General features: G+C 49.1%; 1 protein-coding gene across 9 annotated transcripts in view; it reads right to left on the bottom strand.

The window, feature by feature from the left end:
• Positions 1–18689, bottom strand: part of FAM135A (family with sequence similarity 135 member A) — a 1883908-nt gene that overhangs the window by 753764 nt on the left and 1111455 nt on the right. For all 9 annotated transcript variants that reach the window (XM_069606210.1, XM_069606209.1, XM_069606213.1 and 6 more), the window contains one exon: positions 3739–3894. In XM_069606210.1, coding sequence (XP_069462311.1) covers positions 3739–3894 — 156 coding nt within the window. The remainder of the gene's footprint in view (positions 1–3738; positions 3895–18689) is intronic.

Below are 18689 nucleotides of genomic sequence, written 5' to 3'. Positions count from 1 at the left end.
CCCATTAAGGGTATTGCATGCACGTTTTTTGATTTCACAGGCAAGCTAAAACACTTAATTAAATAACTTTAGTCTATATTTCCAGTTAATCTAGTACTCGAGATTGTAATACTAGGAATATTTTAACTCCTTAGGAGTTTTAAGAAAACATAAGCCACAGACATACATGCAATGGCATGAAGGGAAGATAACGATTTAAATCATGAGACAATGGAATTGACCATGAGTTGATAATTGATCGAATAATATGAACTTGATCACCGGACTGTGGCTTGAAGGTCAGATAAATTTGTAGTGAATTTAATACGGTGTCAAAACATAGGAAATTTTTATATTCGAGAATGAATATGCCTCAGCAAATCAACACATATAAGTGATCATTGCCAGCTAGTAGAAATTGACAGACGTATGTAAACAGGAAAAAGTGACAAGTTACGTTTTTATATATTTTCAAATGTGTTATGTACAGGCCCTATGTGGGAGTAGATGAAATGTGTAATATATGTGGGCGACTGCTTCAATTTAAACAAACTGAAACAATAATTAAATTGTATATATCATGATTGTGCAAGTATTTTGTAAACGCATGACATTTTTGACCCTATGATGCCTATGTACAGAAACAAATTCTAAGATTTATTAATAATTTTATCTGTTTCTGTAATAAATATATATCTTTTTGAATTACCTTGTACCATTAGGAGTATGAATTATTTGTAGTGAGAACAGGTCTTGTTGTTAATCTTATTTCTCTAACACCCTAACTGTTTTGTGTCAGTCATTTTGGTTTGCGTCAAAATTCACAATTAACTTGCTAGCATTTATTAGCATTTGGGGCTCAATATATATGTGGCTATTAGGAATGAAGGCCACAATACAAACTGAGATTACATGAATGGATATGAAATGTAATAGAATAAACAGTGCAAATTAAACGTGAGCAATATTACTGTAGTGCGCCATACAAATTCTGTATATATTTAAAACTTACAAAAATTCCCCACATGAACAGGGATAACTCAGGTTTTGCGCACTGTCTCAAGCAACATGGTACTGCGGTGGACAGCTCTTGGCTCGCCTCTTCCATTTGCTTGAGCTGCCCCTGTCCTAAACCCTCGTATATATCAATTGTGATGCTATCACAAAATGGAGCGCATTGCAATGTCAACATTTGATTTTTAACCGAAATGGAGATTGGCAATCATGTTCAGAAAAGGTATTTCTGGTTTTCTGACAAAGATTAGAAGTCTCCATCATCTGCTTTTTAAATTGACCTTTGGAAATTTCTTGTTCCTGTATTGTTGGGTGTAGGTGTTTAGATCGAAAGAATTCTGGTCTAAAAGATGCTCTTACCACAGAAAAGCTACTAGAAATTACTTTCAGGCCATGGAGGGATGGTGATGACACTTTGTGCTCAGTTTAAAACGTCCTACAACACCTTTATCCCTGTTGTCTATATGAACACTATTTTGCTTATTAAAAATATTCTAAAAGAAAACATTGCATATGGCTATTATATGTTCAATCTTTAAATTAATCGTGATTGCACTATGCATAGCCAAAAGGTGCCACTAAAGATACAAGAAGACAGTGAATATTTTCCTAGCACTTTAAGGCATCCATTGGCAAAAAATGCTATGTTTTCTAAGTTTCAATATTCAATTTTTAAGCTGATACAATTGTAAGATATGATGTTAAGAATAAACAAACACATTAACTGTAAGCAGATATAATGGCGTACCTCGCTGTTTTAGACAATGTAAATGTAAAGTCATTGTACGTGCTGCTTTAAAACGAGTTACCTATTCAAAGATCCTATAAAATGAGTCACCGATAATAACCTGGTCAGGAATGTTTACCTTGTACAAGCCACCAAGAATTAATTACAAGAACAGTGACTACCCAGTAGTACTCCACTTGGAGCAGAAAAGAAACCCTGAGGAAATCGGCCTCATGGAAAGTTCACAGAGTCCAGTGTACATGAAAAGTCTGCCGCCTACCATAGGCTCTCTCCCCAAGCTGCTCGTGGAGTGGGATTATTTGCCATGCAAGCTCCAGAGTGGATCACCAACTGGAGCATGAAGTAGAGCGGGGGCCTGTGAAGAGAGAATCATACAGAGCCTATATGCACAGCGACAATAGCGAGCGACTAAAATTAGGGGAAGGCATTGGCAAACAAAGCATGCCAGAACAAACCCAAATATGTTGGACACTATTTGAGCCCTCGGACCGCTGAGCCAAGAGCTTGAGCAACAATTAATTATTAATAGAGTCACACCACCTGATTGCATGCAGAGGAAAGACACAGATATGCACACACGCAAGTGGGAGAGAGCAGAAGGTGATCAGGTCAAAAAGGTCACATTGTCAAAGACTTAGGCTCGGCCAAGTCGGACAAATTGTAAAACAGTTAAAGTATAAACGAGAGGAGAGAGTAAGAAACCTGCTGGGGGCCATGGCCCAGAAGCTGGCAAGAGCCAGAGGATACTGAAGAGAACAGAATGGCCTGCTAGGAGCTGTAGGCAAGATCCTGGTAACAGCTGCAAAGCCACCATAGATGAAAGGTAGTTTGGAGAACATGCAACAAGCCTATGGACCAAGCCTAGTAGGGTGACCTTTGCATTCGGGTTGGGGGTTAAAAAAAACACTGCAACCTCAAATCGACCAACGTAGGGATAACATCCTAGCCAGGAGGGGGAACCTGCAAGGTCTTGCATTTTTTAGAGCATAAGAAGACTCCCAGGTTAAGAGGCGGTAATCTGAAAGGTCTTGTCCCCCAAAGGGGTGCATTGTAGGGCTACGGAATCATAGAGGACAGATCATCTTCTGGATTGTATGCCAAGAATAATGAACGTGTCCTTGGGCACTTAAAACTCTCAGTGACTGTGAATGCATCAAAGGAAGCTTTCCTGGCTATGGGCAGCCCATAACTGAGTGTGGATTAAAATAGGGATTGGACATTGGGCTAAAAAGGTAAGGTCCCTTAAACTTAAGCCCTTTTACATTGATGGATTCCTCCAATCTTAACACTTACCACACATTCCTCAGTGTTGGTATCCCAGCTCCTTTAGATATTCCTCCACCCCCTCCATGGAGAAAACAAATAATGGTGTTGAACTATTCTTGTGTGCTGCACACACTGTTGTATCCGCCTCATTACAGTGGATACATGTTTTATGATTTCCTTGAAATGAAAATATATGTTCCAGTACACTGTTTTCTACAGGAAACAAAATGTGCTGAATTAAACCACTAGTGTGCAGAATATTAGTTAGAAACCTAGCATATGGTAGACTTATTATCATGCATTAGTTATAAAAGTAGGTGTGAAGTTGTATTGGCAATATGACACTTTCCAATGATTTAGACTGTTCTTCAAGAAAAGTCATGGAGAAAGAATGTTGAGTGCTCACTATTCTCAACTTACTTTTTATAAAATGTAATCTGTGATTGGTCGGATGCACCTACCATCCCCTTTTATATATGAACATATACATCAAATAAATCTGTGTCCCTATTGTTTTGTGTACGTTTTCTTTATTTGATCAAAAGAGCACAGGTCTTTCTTTCTGCCTTGTGACTGATTAGAAGGTAACACTTGCAAGCCTTCATGCATTTTCAAGCTAAGAATATAGTAACGAGGGTCTGTGTCTTAAGCAAGAAAAATGTCTGTTCGATTGCAAAATACGAATAAAAACTATTTGCAACTCATACCTATACCACAATCTCAACACTCACCCGCAGTGTATGATGTTCTTGTGCTAATATGGCTGTGATTTCTTCTTGAATTGAAACATATTCTAAAAACTGACCCCAGAGAGCCATTAAGAGAGAACAAAGTTGGGCAAGATTCATGTTTATAAGTTCAGCAAGTTCATCCGGATTATCCATTTTCTGTGGAAAAGAAAGATATCAAAATATAATTGACTTGGAATACAATGCCATCCAGAGGCAAACTGCAAGCTTTTTATTTTTTAACCAATGGTCCAAAATGTTACTATCTTGAAATGGCAAGGTGGCAGATAATATGCACACTGAAATGCAAAATAGATACTTGCCTGTAACAATGGTCCTTCAACACAGGAACGCTCCTTTGTCACAGAATTGAAGAAATCCCCTGTTGTAACCCAATGTTGCATTCATAGCATTGTTGACTTGGGGGCCAGGAGGGTCTCTGAGAATACAGGTGTTGGAATTTGCAAAGTGGTACCAAACTAAGTGAGTATATCACCCCAAGACATCGTCGTTATTTAATTGTTTTTACAACTTAAGTCCACACTTAAATAGTGTGTTTGCTAACCTGTTGTCAATCAGTAGTAGTAGTAATATTTAAGTGCAAAATTAACCAGTATGAAGGAGCTAGACAAACAGTAAATATAAAACAAAACATAGTATAAATACATTCCATAATTATAAAATATCAAGTTAAATTATAATGCATCTTCAGTTAAAATTTTCAGAAATGTTTATGGCACATGAAGAGATTAGATTTTATTCACACTTTCTGCCATTTAAGCCTTTTCGTGACAGCAGGATACAAAGAATAAACGTATTCATAGTTTTAAAAACAATACAGATAAAACGGAGCAATAAATTTGGAAAACATAATAAAAACATGATGAATATCATCAACCTAAAAGAACAATAAGTATTATATGATATTTTATTCATATTGCGCCCATACGCAAGTGTTTCAAAGCGTGACAAAGCAAGGGAGGGGAACAAGCGAGGACAAAAAACAGCGATTTTACTAGGCCCCGTGACAATGAGAACACACAAATGCAGGGGAGAGGAAAGGGGGAGAGTGCAAGGGGCAGGGGAGGAATGGAAAGTGCTGAACACTTGATCATAACAACAACAGGAAGTGCGGCTAGCAGGTGGTAAGTGCAAGAATAAGGCGCAGACAGCGTGTGTCTAGTAAGTGCAGGAAGGGGACTGTAAGGTTTCAGTTTCAGACACTAGTGCAAGGGTTGCCAGGAGGCAGTGCGGGTATGTGGCTGGGTGGGCAGAGATCTGGGCCTGAAATCAGAGGGCAGCCAGGAGCCCAATGCCGGAGCAGACAGAGATCAGCAGGGGAGAGGAAGAGTGAAGGCAGAAGCAAAGAGGAAGGTCTTGAGGTACTTCCGGAACCAAAGATGGTTCTCCTCAAGATTATGAGAGGCATGGAGGCTATTCCAGAGGGAGGCCCAAGCCGAAGAAAAAGATGGAACAAGTTACTTACCTGTAACAGTTGTTCTCCAGCATGGGTCTGGCATGGATTCACATGCTCATGAATATCCCCAGTCGTCAGGCCGGGAGTCCTCGGTATAGAAAAAAATCAGTATCAGTTTCGTTTCTGATCTGTCTTTCTTAGTAGTAACCAATCACTGGTCTCTGGGTCATACTGCCCCCAGCCAATGACTGCCCTCTCCCTAAGCCCCACCTCTGGCAGCCATCCTCAGAATTGGTAGCACGTAAAGTGGCAGTATGACCAAGTGAAGAGCCGCAGAGGGGTAGGTGGGAGGGCTCGCATGTGAATCCATGCCAGACCCATGCTGGAGAACAACAGTTACAGGTAAGTAACTTGTTCCTTCTCCAGCATGGGGTCTGGCATGGATTCACATGCTCATGAATAAGAGAATACATAGCAGTACACACATGCACAACCACAGGAGGTGGCAACAGGCTCAACATTAAGCAATACAACTCAACATTAAGCATCTCTTACCTCCTCACCAGGCTCACCTTAGGCGAACAGGTTGCGCAGCACTGCTTGGCCGACCCTGGACTCCTCCCTGGAGTCCCGATCGACGCAGTAGAATCTTGTGAAGGTGTGCGTCGACCTCCACATAGCAGCCCTGCAGATGTCCAGCAGGGGCACACCAGACAGGAACGCTGTGGTAGCAGCGATCGCTCCGGTCGAATGGGCTCTCGGACGGCCGGGCAGCGGTCGGTTTGCCAACCGGTGACAGTGCATGATGCAGCCGGAGAGCCATCTGGAAATGGAAGTCTTCGAGAGAGCCTTCCCTTGATTCACAGTCCCAAAGTTCACAAACAGCTGTGACGTCTTCCGAAAACTCTTCGTGTGGCCCACGTAGAACTTCAGCGCTCTAGCTACATCCAGTGAGTGCAAAGTCCTCTCGGCCGGCGACGAAGGCGACGGGAAGAAAACTGGCAACACCAAGGGCTCGTTGAGGTGGAAGTCCGACGGCACCTTGGGCATAAAGGAGGGGTGCTTCCTCAGCACCACCCTAGTGTCATGAAAAGTCACGTATGGAGGCTTGCAAGATAGGGCCTGGATCTCTCCCACTTGATCGTGCAGAGGTGATGGCCACGAGGAAAGCTGCCTTCCAGGACAGGAACTTCAAAGGCGCCGAATGCATAGGCTCGAATGGGGCCCCCATGAGCCTGGTCAGCACCACATTAAGCTCCCACACCGGGGCAGGAGCCTTCACCGGCAGGAATGATCGGAATAGTCCCTTCATGAATTCTTTCACCAGGCGATGAGACCACAAGGACGCCCGTCCCGTAGTCATGGTATATCGGGAGATTGCAGCCAGATTTATTTTGATGGAGGCGTGAGCCAGTCCAGCTTTGGCCAGCGACAGTAGGTACGGCAGTACTTGAGGGGCCGTAATCCGCAGAGGGTTAATCTTCTGTGCACGGCACCAGACAGAGAACCTCTTCCATTTATGTCCGTAGCACTTGAGAGTTGAGGACGCCCTGGCCTTTGCAAGAACCTCTCTGCAGTCGGCCGGGATGTCGTACCCTCCAAACTCTAGTGCCTGCAAGTTCAGCGACTACGGGTTGTGGTGAAGAATGGTGCCTCCTTCTCTGGAGAGAAGGTCTGCGTCCGTCGGCAGCTTGACTGGTGGGTACGTTGACAAGTCCAGAAGGTCCGGGAACCAGATCTGTCTCGGCCACGCCGGTGCGACGAGGATCATCCTGCACCGGGACCTCTTGAGCTGGTTGATGAGCCGGAGCAGCAACGGCAGCGGAGGGAACGCATAAAGAAATAGGCCGTCCCAGGGGAACGAGAAAGCATCGCCCATGGGAACCTGCTGGCTAACCTCCGGCACTTGGAATTCGTTGCCGTAGCGAAGAGATCGATTTGGGGTTCGTCCCATCGTCGGAAGAGTCGATCCACTTGATCCTGGCGTAGTTCCCACTCGTAGCACGAGCGCAGCTCCCTGCTGAGTGAGTCGGCGACCGTGTTTTTTATTCCTGCCAGATGAAGAGGCACCAGGAACATCCGTTGGGCGACGGCCCAATGCCACAGCTCCTGGGCTTCTTTGGATAGGGCCGGGCACCTGGTTCCGCCCTGCTTCCGGATGTAGAACATCGTGGTGGTGTTGTCGGAGAAGATCCTCACCACCTTGCCCTTGAGGGACGGAAGAAAGGACCTGAGGGCCCATAACACTGCGCAGAGCTCCAAGATGTTGATGTGGAGTGACTTATCCTCCGGGAGCCAAAGGCCTCTCGCGTGAAGATCTCCTGGGTGCGCTCCCCAACCTTCCAGGGAGGCATCCGTCGTCACCGTCACCTGGTGAGCTAGGGTCTGAAAGTCCGTGCCCACCGACAGATGGGAGCGGGTACCCCACCACCGGATCGCCTGACAGAACGTCTCGTTGAGGGATCCTGTCCTCGAAGCTGCCCGTTGACTGGACCCAGCGGGCGTCGAGGAACTCTTGTAAGGGGCGCATCCGAAGCCTGCAAAGGCGCACCAGATAAATGCAGGAGGACATCATCCTGAGGAGGGACTTCATAGATCTTACCCTGGCCATGTCCGTGGTCAGCAGACGCTGCACCTTGCCCAGAATGGTCCTGGTCCTTTCCTCCGACGGCAAGGCCAGCCGCGCCACTGTGTCGAGCTTGGCTCCCAGAAAGAGGGCGACTTGCGACGGAACCAGGTGGGATTTTGGAAAGTTGGAGAATCCCAGGTCCGTGAGCAGCTGGACTGTCTTCGCAGTGTGCTCCACGGCAAGCTCCCTTGTCCTTGCCCGGATGAGCCAGTCGTCCAGGTAGGGGTAGACATGGATCCCCTGTAGGTGCAGCCGCGCCGCCACCGGTGCGAGGCACTTGGTGAACACCTTGGGTGCCGACTTCAATCCGAACGGGAGGGCCTTGAACTGGTAGTGCCGCCCTTAGACCACGAACCTGAGGAACTTTCGGTGTCTTTTTAGAATGGGGATGTGGAAGTACGCATCCTCCAAGTCCAGTGACGACAGGAAATCGCCCTCCTCCAGCTGTCCCAGCACGTGCTGGAGGGTGACCATACGGAACTTCTGTGCCTTGATGTACTTGTTCAGTCGTCGCAGGTCCAGGATGGGGCGCCATCCTCCTGTCTTCTTTTTTACGAGGAAGTACCTTGAGTAAACTCCGGAGCCCCGAAGCCTCTTTGGGACGAGCTCGATGGCACCCTTCTTGAGCATCGCCCTTACTTCCAACAGTAGTTGAGGGACGTGATTTTCCTTTCTGGCCATGGGTGGAACGCGAGGGCACTTCTTCTGAAACTCGAGGGTGTGCCCTTGGGCCAGGGCGTCCAGCACCCAACGGTCGGTGGAGATGGACTCCCAAACACTGACGAACCTCGCCAGCTGGCCTCCCACCGGGGTGCTTTGGCGGGGGCCCGACCCCACGGTCGGTTCAATCTTGTTTGGAGGCCGCCTTGCCTCCTTGACCTCCCTGTCGATGACGACGGGCACCACCTGACTTGCCGCGTCCCCTGTAGGCTTCCTGGGACGAAGATCTTGCCGCTTGGCGGTACGTGGAGGAGCCACTGCCGGATCCCTTGGAGGCACCATGTCTGCCTCTGGAGCTCCGAAAGGACGGCCGTCGTCGTTGGCGCACTCCCAGTGCCCGGGCAGTCTCTGTGTCTGTCTTGATAGCCTGAAGGGACTCATCAACCGCCTTCCCAAACAGGTTGTTCCCGTCGAAGGGCATGTTCAAAACCTTGGTTTGTACGTCCTGGAGGAAATCCGTGGCCTTGAGCCATCCTCGTATTCGCAAGCAAACGCTGTTGCCCAACTGACGGAAACCGGTGTCGGCGATGTCCGTTGCCACCGTGATGGCGTGGTCCGAAGCAATCTCACCTTCCTGTAGGATTTCAAGGGCCTCAGCCCTTTTGGCGTCCGGAAGGAAGTCCAACAGAGGGGCGATTTTGAACCACAACTCCCTGTCGTAGCGGGCTACGATAGCCAGGGCGTTGGCCGCCTTGATAGTCGTCGCTACGGATGAGATGATCCGTCGTCCCATCGTGTCCAGCTTCCTGCCCTCGCGGTCCGGCGGGGAAGTTGATGTCGAGGCCGATGCCCCCCCAGCTTTCTTCTTTGCCGCCGCCGAGATGACCGAATCCGGGGTAGGTTGCGCCCGAAGGCACAAGGGGGCAGCGTCGGGGACCCGGTACTTCTTCTCGTACCGGTCCCTCTTTGCCAGCGCCGTGGCAGGATTCTTGAGGAGGGCAAGCCCCTCATCCCAGATGTCATCAAGAAGCGGTACGGCGAGGACCGTCTTCCTTTTAGCCTCGCGCCGTTGGTAAAGGAACCCTTCCTTCTTCTTCTCTTCTGGGCAGAGCTGGAAGAGCTCGGATGCCCTGGAAATCATGGCATGAAAGGATCCAATCTCGTCGGGCGGGGACCCCCGAGCAGGGGGCGACGGGGGACACGTCCCGTTGTCGCCTCCGTCGTCATCTGTACCTGTCGTAGCCGTGTCCGGGCCTGTATCATCCCCGTGGGTAGTAGACCGGGGGGAAGGCAGAGCAGGCCGCAGAGGTGGGAGAGGTGGCGTAGGATGCGTCCTCCTCCTCTTATGCGGTGGACTTTCCGAAGGTCCTGGCTCCGGTTCCCCCGTCGGGTCTGGCTCAGGTACCTCCGTCGGGGGGAGGGGCAACCTTGTCCTTATCTCAGAGCATAAGGACTGAATCGCTGACAAAATGGCCGCCGAAGTGTCCTGTGGCGTCGGAACGGAAACGACAGGCGCGAGGGCTCTTGAGGAGCCTCGTCGGCGACACCGTCGCTCTCGTCGGGATCCCTCCCGATGGGCTGGGCCTCTTCCACGACTTCTATGAGCTCTTCTTCAGAGGTCGTGTCCGTATCCACGATGGCCACCAGCCCCTCCCCCACCTTTTCCAACGAGGACTTCGTGGGGGTCTTCTCAATGGGCCTGAAAGACGACTCCCTCCGCGGTGGCAGGGAGACTCTGGGTCCTGAGGTCGCCTCCACTGGTGTAGCCTCCACAGGCTGAGCCAGGGCCGCGGCGACATCCTCAATCGAGGTCTTAGCAGGGTGAATTAAGGCCATCGTCACCTTCTGTACGCCTGGGGCCTTCACCTTGGGGGGGAGGCTCCGAGCCTCGCTCCCCCTCTGCCGGAATCTTTGAGATTGACTGGGGCCTCTCCAGAAGCTTCGCCGGGTTCTCGGACTTCCTCTTACCCGAGCCAGAGCGTTGGCTCGTGGTTGATGGCGCCGGGGGAGGATGCGCCCTGCCTGGCAGCCAAGGAGCCCGACCGTTCGGCGCTCCCGGTGCCCGCGGACTCGCGGTGCTTAGCCTTTTGTTGGGCCCCCGTCGCCGGGGCGCCCTCACAGGACTTAGAAGACCGCTCGGACTTCTTTTTCGTCTTCTCGCCTGACGGGCTCTTCCCTTCCAGCCAGTTGGCGAGACGGAGGTGGCGATCCTTCATGGTCCGCTCCGGCATGTTCCCACAAAACGCACAGTCCTTCTCCGTGTGCGTCTTGTCCTCATGGAGACAGTAGAGGCATAACGAATGCTAGTCCTCCTTGAAAACATTCTGAAGCTGGCATCCAGGGCAGGTCCTGAACAGCTTCCCGGGCGTCGAGCTTCCTTTCTCCTGGGCCATGTCCGGGGTAGGCCTCGGAACTTCTGGAATCCTCCAAAAGTGTAACTCGACGGAATCTTCAGCCTTGAGGGGCGTAGCAAACTCTGAAACGGATCCCCGTTGATCGGATGTAGAAACGGTGGAGCTTGAGGTTCTATTTAACCGAAAAATGAGAAAAATCTGAAAAAGCGCACGAGGACTCCCAACACTTGAACGTGCAGTAAAAATCTCAGGATGGCTGCCAGAGGCGGGGCTTAGGGAGAGGGCAGTCATTGGCTGGGGGCAGTATGACCCAGAGACCAGTGATTGGTTACTACTAAGAAAGACAGATCAGAAACGAAACTGATACTGATTTTTTTCTATACCGAGGATTCCTGGCCTGACGACGGGGGATATTCATGAGCATGTGAATCCATGCCAGACCCCATGCTGGAGAATACCAACACATTTTCACCTTTGTAAAAGCCGAGAAGTTGGTTCACAATTAACAATTTCCACTCTGTCGTTTGACCCATAAACTCTTAGCCCGACATGCGCATCAGTTTCCTACAAAGGATGACCTCCACATCCAACAGATCTCTACTTGACAACATAATACTATGTTTCAAACCTTGGCCACTGTGCTCAGTAGGCAGGTAATCAAATAATCACTGGCTGAAGGAAGATGCCCAGATTTCTGTCCACACAAAAACTCAAAGTTTAGTCAAAGCAAACGTTTCTTATTATCCACAGCACTACAAGGCCTTACCATTAACAGATGCACACAATGGAACTCCCACTAACACTGCACTACAAAATAATTCACAAAAAACTTTTTTTTTACAAATTGTTTGTTGTCATTCCAAGAAAGTCATCTGCATGCTGTGATCAGTAATACCTTTTCATGACCAAATAAGTACATAGCTCACTTTCTAGGTCATGCTTATATTTGATGTGACAGGTTGCACAGAGTATCAAAGACAGAACTGTATTTTTACACTAAAGCAAAATTAATTTAAGGTTCAAAGAAATAACTGACATGTCTATTTGGAACTTTGATTTCTGCTGTAAGGGTGGGGAATCTATATGCCGGGTGTTGGGGCTGTTCAGAATATCACAGAGCCATGCAACAGATATTTCAGTAAAATACAAGTTATTTTTTTAACGGCAATTGTAAATTTGGCCGCTTTTGATACCATCGACTATGCCACCCTCCTGGCAAGCATGTGGGAGGCTGGTAACCCAGGCTCTGTAACAGACTGGTACTGTGTATTTCTTTCATTTAGTTCCTAATCGGTTTCTTAATTTAATTTTAAATCTTCCCCGGTTCCTATTACTTGTGGGTCCCACAGGGATCGGATCCTTCCTGGCTGCATTTTAATATATATATATATATGGGATACATTACTCACCGTAATCGTATTTCTGATGCTTGTATCTGCTTAGATTCACATGCTGTGCATAGGCCGACATCTAGTGGAAGCTGCGGAGTATTACAGTTTGTTTTTCGAAACTCGAAAATGGGCGTCGACACAGGCGTGCCAGTAATACTATCCCTAGTGTGACGTCCACTGTACCCAAGATCCCTCACGCGTCTGGGATCCTCAGATTGTATTTTTTCTGACATGAGGAAGCATGAGGAGTAGCGTGAGTACAGATAATCCAAGCAGATAGACAGAAAGGTAAGACTACAAGCAATCATGCGCCTTCTCTCGGAGGGGAGGAAGGGTGGGTCGCATGTGAATCTAAGCAGATACAAGCATCAGAAATACGATTACGGTGAGTAATGTATCCCTTCTGAGGCTTGTGGAATCTGCTTAGATCACATGCTGTGCATAGATTAGCGAGCAGTACCCGAAGAAGGAGGTGGGATGTGAGAAGGGTCATGAGCAAACAGGTGTCTTAGAACCGCTTGTCCCACTTGTGTATCTGTCTTGGAATGAGTGTCAATGCAGTAATGCTGAGTAAAAGTGTGAATAGAGCTCCAAGTAGCTGCTTTGCAAATGGTGTCGAGGGGAACATTTGCAATGAAAGCCAGAGTGGCACCAGTGCCTCTAGTAGAATGGGCCCTTGGCGTAAAAGGCAGAGTTTTTTCAGAAAGAGAGTAACACAGCTGTATACAGTTGATAATCCACTTCGAGATCGCGCCTTTAGAGACGCGATCCCCCTCTCTGCCTGTAGCTACGGAGACAAACAGTTGATCTGTTTTTCTTAGCGGTCTGGTCTTATTTACATAGTAGAGGACCGCCCTACGCACATCAAGGGTGTGTAGTTTCACCTCAGCCGAGCTTTGCGGGTTCTGGAAGAAAGCCGGAAGCTCGATGGACTGGTTTACATGGAATTTAGATATGACTTTAGGTGAGAACCTAGGGTGTGTGCGTAAAACCAGTTTGTCTTTGTGGATAATAAAGAAAGGATCTTGCACTGACAGAGCCTGAATTTCACTGACCCTTCTTATGGAGGTAATGGCTACTAAGAAGGCCGTTTTATAAGTCAGGTGTTTGAGACTACTTTTATGCATGGGTTCGAAAGGGGGGCCCATGAGCTTAGCTAGCACCACATTGAGGTCCCATCCTGGCGGTGGGTTCGAAATAGGAGGGTGAAGTCTCTTTACTCCTTCCATGAAGGCTTTAACTACTGGTACTTTCCACCACGATACTTTGTTATGGGATGTGGTGTAAGCCGAGAGGGCTGCCAGGTGTACTTTCAGAGAGTTAAAAACCAAACCTGCGTCCAGCAGGTGGAGCATGTATGTTACCACGTTGGAAGGAGTGCAATCAACTGGGTTGATTTGTTTATTCTGGCACCAAATAACGAATCTCTTCCACTTGTCAAAGTAACAGTGCCTTGTGTTTGGTTTCCTGGATTCTTTTAGGATGTCCATACACCTCTGTGGTAAATTGAGATGCCCAAACTCTATGACCTCAGGAGCCATGCTGCCAGGTTCATTGAGTTGGGTTCCTGGTGCACTGTTAGACCTTGTTGCTGGGACAGTAGGTTGTACCAGGCTGGGAGTTTGATGGGCTCGCACAGCGCCATCCTGCGTAGGTGTGGAAACCATGGTTGTCTCGCCCACATGGGAGCAACTAGGATGAGCGTCATCGATTCCTTGTTCATCTTGTACACCACCTTTCTGATGAGAGGAGTTGGTGGAAAAGCGTACGCAAACATCCCTGACCAGTTCATCCACAGGGCGTTCCCTTGGGAGTCTGGCTGGGGGAACCTGGATGCAAATCCTGGGCATTGTTTGTTTTCGCTTGTGGCGAATAGGTCTATAGTGGGGAAACCCCACTGAGAGAAGAGATCTTCTACGATCTCTCTGTGAAGGACCCATTCGTGTTCTTCTGGAAGGGAGTCTCTGCTTAGGGCATCCGCTAGGGAATTGAGCTCCCCTGGAACATGTTGTGCTGATAGGAAGATGTTCCGTCTGAGTGCCCATATCCAGATTTTCTGGGCAAGCTTGGACAGATTTGGCGAACGAGTCCCTCCTTGTTTGTTCAGATAGAACATGGCTGTCGTGCTGTCCGTCCGGATCTGCACCGACAAGTTTAGTAGATGGGGCTCGAACGCCCGAAGCACTCGGAATACTGCCAGAAGCTCTAGCAGGTTGATGTGGTTCTTGGCTACTGAGTGAGACCAGAGACCCTGAGCTGTGTGGTGGAGATGGTGAGCTCCCCACCCAGTCAGGCAAGCATTTGTAGTTACCACTGCTTGTACTTCGGGATCGTAAAAGGGTTTTCCCCTTGCGAGATTCTCTTTTGTCCACCAGTGTAAGCTCTGTACGGGTGTTGGCGAAACGACCACTAGATCGTCCCACTGACCACTTGCCTGAGACCACTGTTTCGCCAACCATTCCTGCATGGGACGCATGCGCAGACGCGCGTGGGGGACCAGGTAAATGCATGACGCCATCATGCCCAGTAACCGCATTGCTTTGCGTACCGTTACTTGTTGACCTGACTGATAATGTGGAATTTGCAGTAGTATATTCCGAATTCTCTCTTCCGAGGGGAAGGTCAACCCTTTCTGAGTATCTAGGATTGCTCCTAGGAACTGTTTTGAGGTGCTTGGCACCAGACTTGACTTCTTCTCGTTGATAGAGAAGCCTAACTCGTGGAGGAGGTCGATAGTCCTCTGAATGTTTGACCTGCAAATTCTTGGGGTTTCCCCCGTTATGAGCCAGTCGTCCAGATAAGGGTACACTGGGATTGCCTCCCTGCGTAGGTGTGCAGCTGCCACCGCCAGTACCTTGGTGAATACCCTTGGTGCTGAAGCTATCCCGAAGGGCAGTACCTTGAATTGGTAGTGGCGACTGTCCACTTTGAAGCGCAAGTATTTTTTGTGCGCCGGGAGCATGGAAATATGAAAATAAGCATCTTTCATATCCAAGGATGCCATGTAGTCCCCCTTTTTTAGGAGGGGGATTACCTCTTGTAGCGTGGTCATACGGAATTTTTGGGGCTTGACATACTTGTTGGCAGGCCGTAAGTCCAATACTGGGCGCATTGTCAAATCTTTCTTTGGCACAAGGAAGTAAGTTGAATAGATACCCTTGTTTACCTGGTGTCCTGGGACGAGTTCTATCGCATCCTTTTCTAGCAGAATGGCGATCTCCTCGAGAAGGATCTTCTGATGTTCTAAGGAGTGTATTCTTTGTCGTGGAGGGTGGTTCCGGGGACGCTGCAGTAATTCTATACAATATCCTGTGGACACTGTTGACAGCACCCATCTGTCTGAGGTGATCCCTTCCCAAGCCTGGGTGAAGTTGGAAATGCGTCCCCCTACTGGGGTTGAGTGAGAAGGGACCCTGAACTGAGCGTCACTGCTTTGGCGGAGGCGTGCCACCTCCCTTGTTGGGGCTGCCTCTGCCTCTTCCACGACCTCTCTTGTTACCTTTGCTGTAACTTTGGGTAGACTGCTGGTTGTTGTTCCATTGTGTACCCTGTCCTTGGGCATAGCTGCCTCTTTGTGAATTTTGGCCGCGTGGGCGACGAAAATTACTGTTCCCCCTCTGGTTCGGGGGTTTGTTGGTAAGCTGGCCAAGGGATTTGAGAGTCTCGTACTCGTCCTTGGCATTTTTAAGTGCGTCTTCGACCGCTTTCCCAAACAATAGATCTGGTTCCACCGGCTTGTCTATTAATGAAGCCTGTGTTTCTGTTTTGAACCCCGACTGCCGTAACCACGCATGTCTCTTGATAACAGTTCCTTCTGCTATCAATCTTCCTGCGTTGTCTGCAGCGTCGAAAGTTGCTTTTAATATGCAACCAGACACGGCTCTCCCTTCTGCCGAGATCCGAGCCAACTGGCCCTTTAACGGTTCAGGAGCAGAGGCTATGAGCGCCGCGACCTCTTCCCATTGATGGCAGTTGTAACTTGCCAACAGGGTGGTGGAGTTTGCAATCCTTGCTTGGTAGGCGGACGTTGAGGCTACCTTCCTGCCAAACCCGTACAGTCTTTTGCTCTCCTTGTCGGGAGGAGCTTCTGACGACGATAAGGGTGTCCCAGCCCTCTTCCGAGTGTTGGTAACCACTAGGGAGTCTGGTTTAAGATGACCTCTTATATAAAGAGGGTCAGACTGGGCTGCCCGAAAAAGTTTTTCGACTCTGGGGTTGACGGCTCTGGTGAGGTTAGGATTCACCAGGGATGGATCTATTCTACGTTGGATGGATTTAAGGATAGGGATGGTCTGAGCAACCGGCCTCCTCTCTCCCACCAACTCTTCTGCGAAGTCCCTTTCCTCCTGTACACCGTGGGTGTCGATGTGAAAATGTTCTGCTGCGCGAGCAAGAACTTCATTAAGGAGGGGTTGGTTATCAACTGGCGAGTCGGTAACTGGGGCTTCGCTCTCTACCGGGGAATCTACTCTGTAAATTTCCTCATCTTCTACCTCCTCCAGGTCCTCATCCTCCGCATAGTATTCAGACCCGGTTTGTTCCTCCATAATTGAAAACTCCTGGTCCCCTTCAGGGAAAGGTTGTCCTTGGTATCTGGGGTGTGGAGTAGAGTATGGAGTAGGGTAAGGCTGCACCTCGAAGGGGTCAGGTCTTTCGACCCAGGCCTTTTTACTTAGGGGGATAGGATCAGAGGAGCCTGAGGGTGTGGCCCCTTGAGGGTCATACGAAAGGAAATGTTCTGGGTTTTTGTCATAAAAATCCGCTAAGGAAGACATCCTTGACATGACCCTGTCTATGTCCTCACTGGACCATTCTTTGGAACAGGGTATGACTTTAGTAGGCAACTTAGAGGACTTATCAAGGGTACCCTTGCTGGATGTTGATGTCCCAGTAGATTTATGTTTATCTGTCTGCTTGGGGTGGAAGGATGGTCTTACAGGAGTGGAAGGCTGAGCTTTCCGCTGTTTCCCTCCCTCCCCGTGCGTGGAAAAATGTTTTCCCTGCCCCTTGGAGGCCCCAGAGACTTTCGACGCCTGGCGCCGAGGGTCGGGAGAGGTATCTTGTTTCGAGCGTGGGGCCTCGCTGGTGTTAACTGCGCTCTCGGTCTCTTGGAGCGCGGCCTGGGGGTGGAAGTCGTCTTCGTCTTCCGACGATCGAACTTCCGTTAATCTAGGGAGCGAGGCACTCTTGGCAAGAGTGGATGATTGCCTTGCGTCATGAGGCGATCTCGATCGAGAGCGCCCAGAGGACACCGAGTCGGACCGTTCTATCCGTGCCTCTTTCCGAGAAGTCGACGTCGTCGAGGTTCGGTTGGACTTAGTGTGCTTAGTGTGTGTAGGTGTAGCGCTTGCGTCGCCGGGGGTCTTCCCCATAGCCGCCCTGCCGGACAACCTTCCGAGGTCGGGGACCTGCGCTCGGCAGTCTTTCGACGCCGTAATGCCCTCGCCGTCCGAAAGTACGGCGTCGCTGCCATCGCTGAAGGCGCCCTCCGCTGCCATGGCTGCCTGCCTGGCGTGGTGGGCCCAACGCTTTGTCGAACGGTCCTTAAGTGTTTTAGGTTTAAACCTACTACACGCTCTGCAGTTCGCTTCGGGGTGGTCCCTCGGCAAGCAGAGATTGCACGTGGCGTGCCTGTCGACCCAAGGGTATTTGCGATTGCACTTGGGGCAGAATTGGAAAGGGGTACCCTCCATACGCACCTTGAGGCAGCGGGCTGGTAAGTGTAGGAAATATATAAGGTGTACCTATATACCAAGAGTGAAGAGTATGTACCACCCCCCACTCTCCCTACTTGCAGGGCCGAGGCCAGCGGCCTACTAGGCCCGGGCCGAGGCCAGCGGCCTTCCGAGGCCCAGATCCGTCGTGCTGGCGGAAAAAAACAATCTGAGGATCCCAGACGCGTGAGGGATCTTGGGTACAGTGGACGTCACACTAGGGATAGTATTACTGGCACGCCTGTGTCGACGCCCATTTTCGAGTTTCGAAAAACAAACTGTAATACTCCGCAGCTTCCACTAGATGTCGGCCTAGATGTCGGCCTATGCACAGCATGTGATCTAAGCAGATTCCACAAGCCTCAGAAATATATATATATATATATCCAGCCTGTAGCAAGCTTGATCCATTCCCATGGGTTTGGTTTCCATTTATATGCCCATACCCAGCTGCTTTTCAGGCATTCCGTGGGTGAATGGATGGGCTTAAATTAGCTTAAACTCAATGGGGATAAGGCAGAGGTGTTGGTGTGGTTGACCCCATCTTCTCTTTGGACTTCGGATTTCTGGCCACCGTTTGTGGGCTCTGTACCAGTTCTGGTTGAGCAAGTTAAAGATCTTGGCATTAAGATCAAAACCTCACTTTCGCCTGATGCCCAGATCAGTACAAGCTGTAGCACTGGCTTTTTTAAAATGAAACAACTGAAGAACGTAATTCACTACATTCTCGCTAGATTTCATGCTCCTGTCATTACTGCCATTATAAATGGCAGCCTTGACTACTGTAAT

Source organism: Ambystoma mexicanum, chromosome 4p, assembly GCF_040938575.1.
Source record: "Ambystoma mexicanum isolate Mex_15411 chromosome 4p, UKY_AmexF1_1, whole genome shotgun sequence".
NCBI classification, from domain to species: Eukaryota; Metazoa; Chordata; class Amphibia; order Caudata; family Ambystomatidae; genus Ambystoma; species Ambystoma mexicanum.
This window is presented reverse-complemented; position numbering and strand designations above follow the sequence as displayed.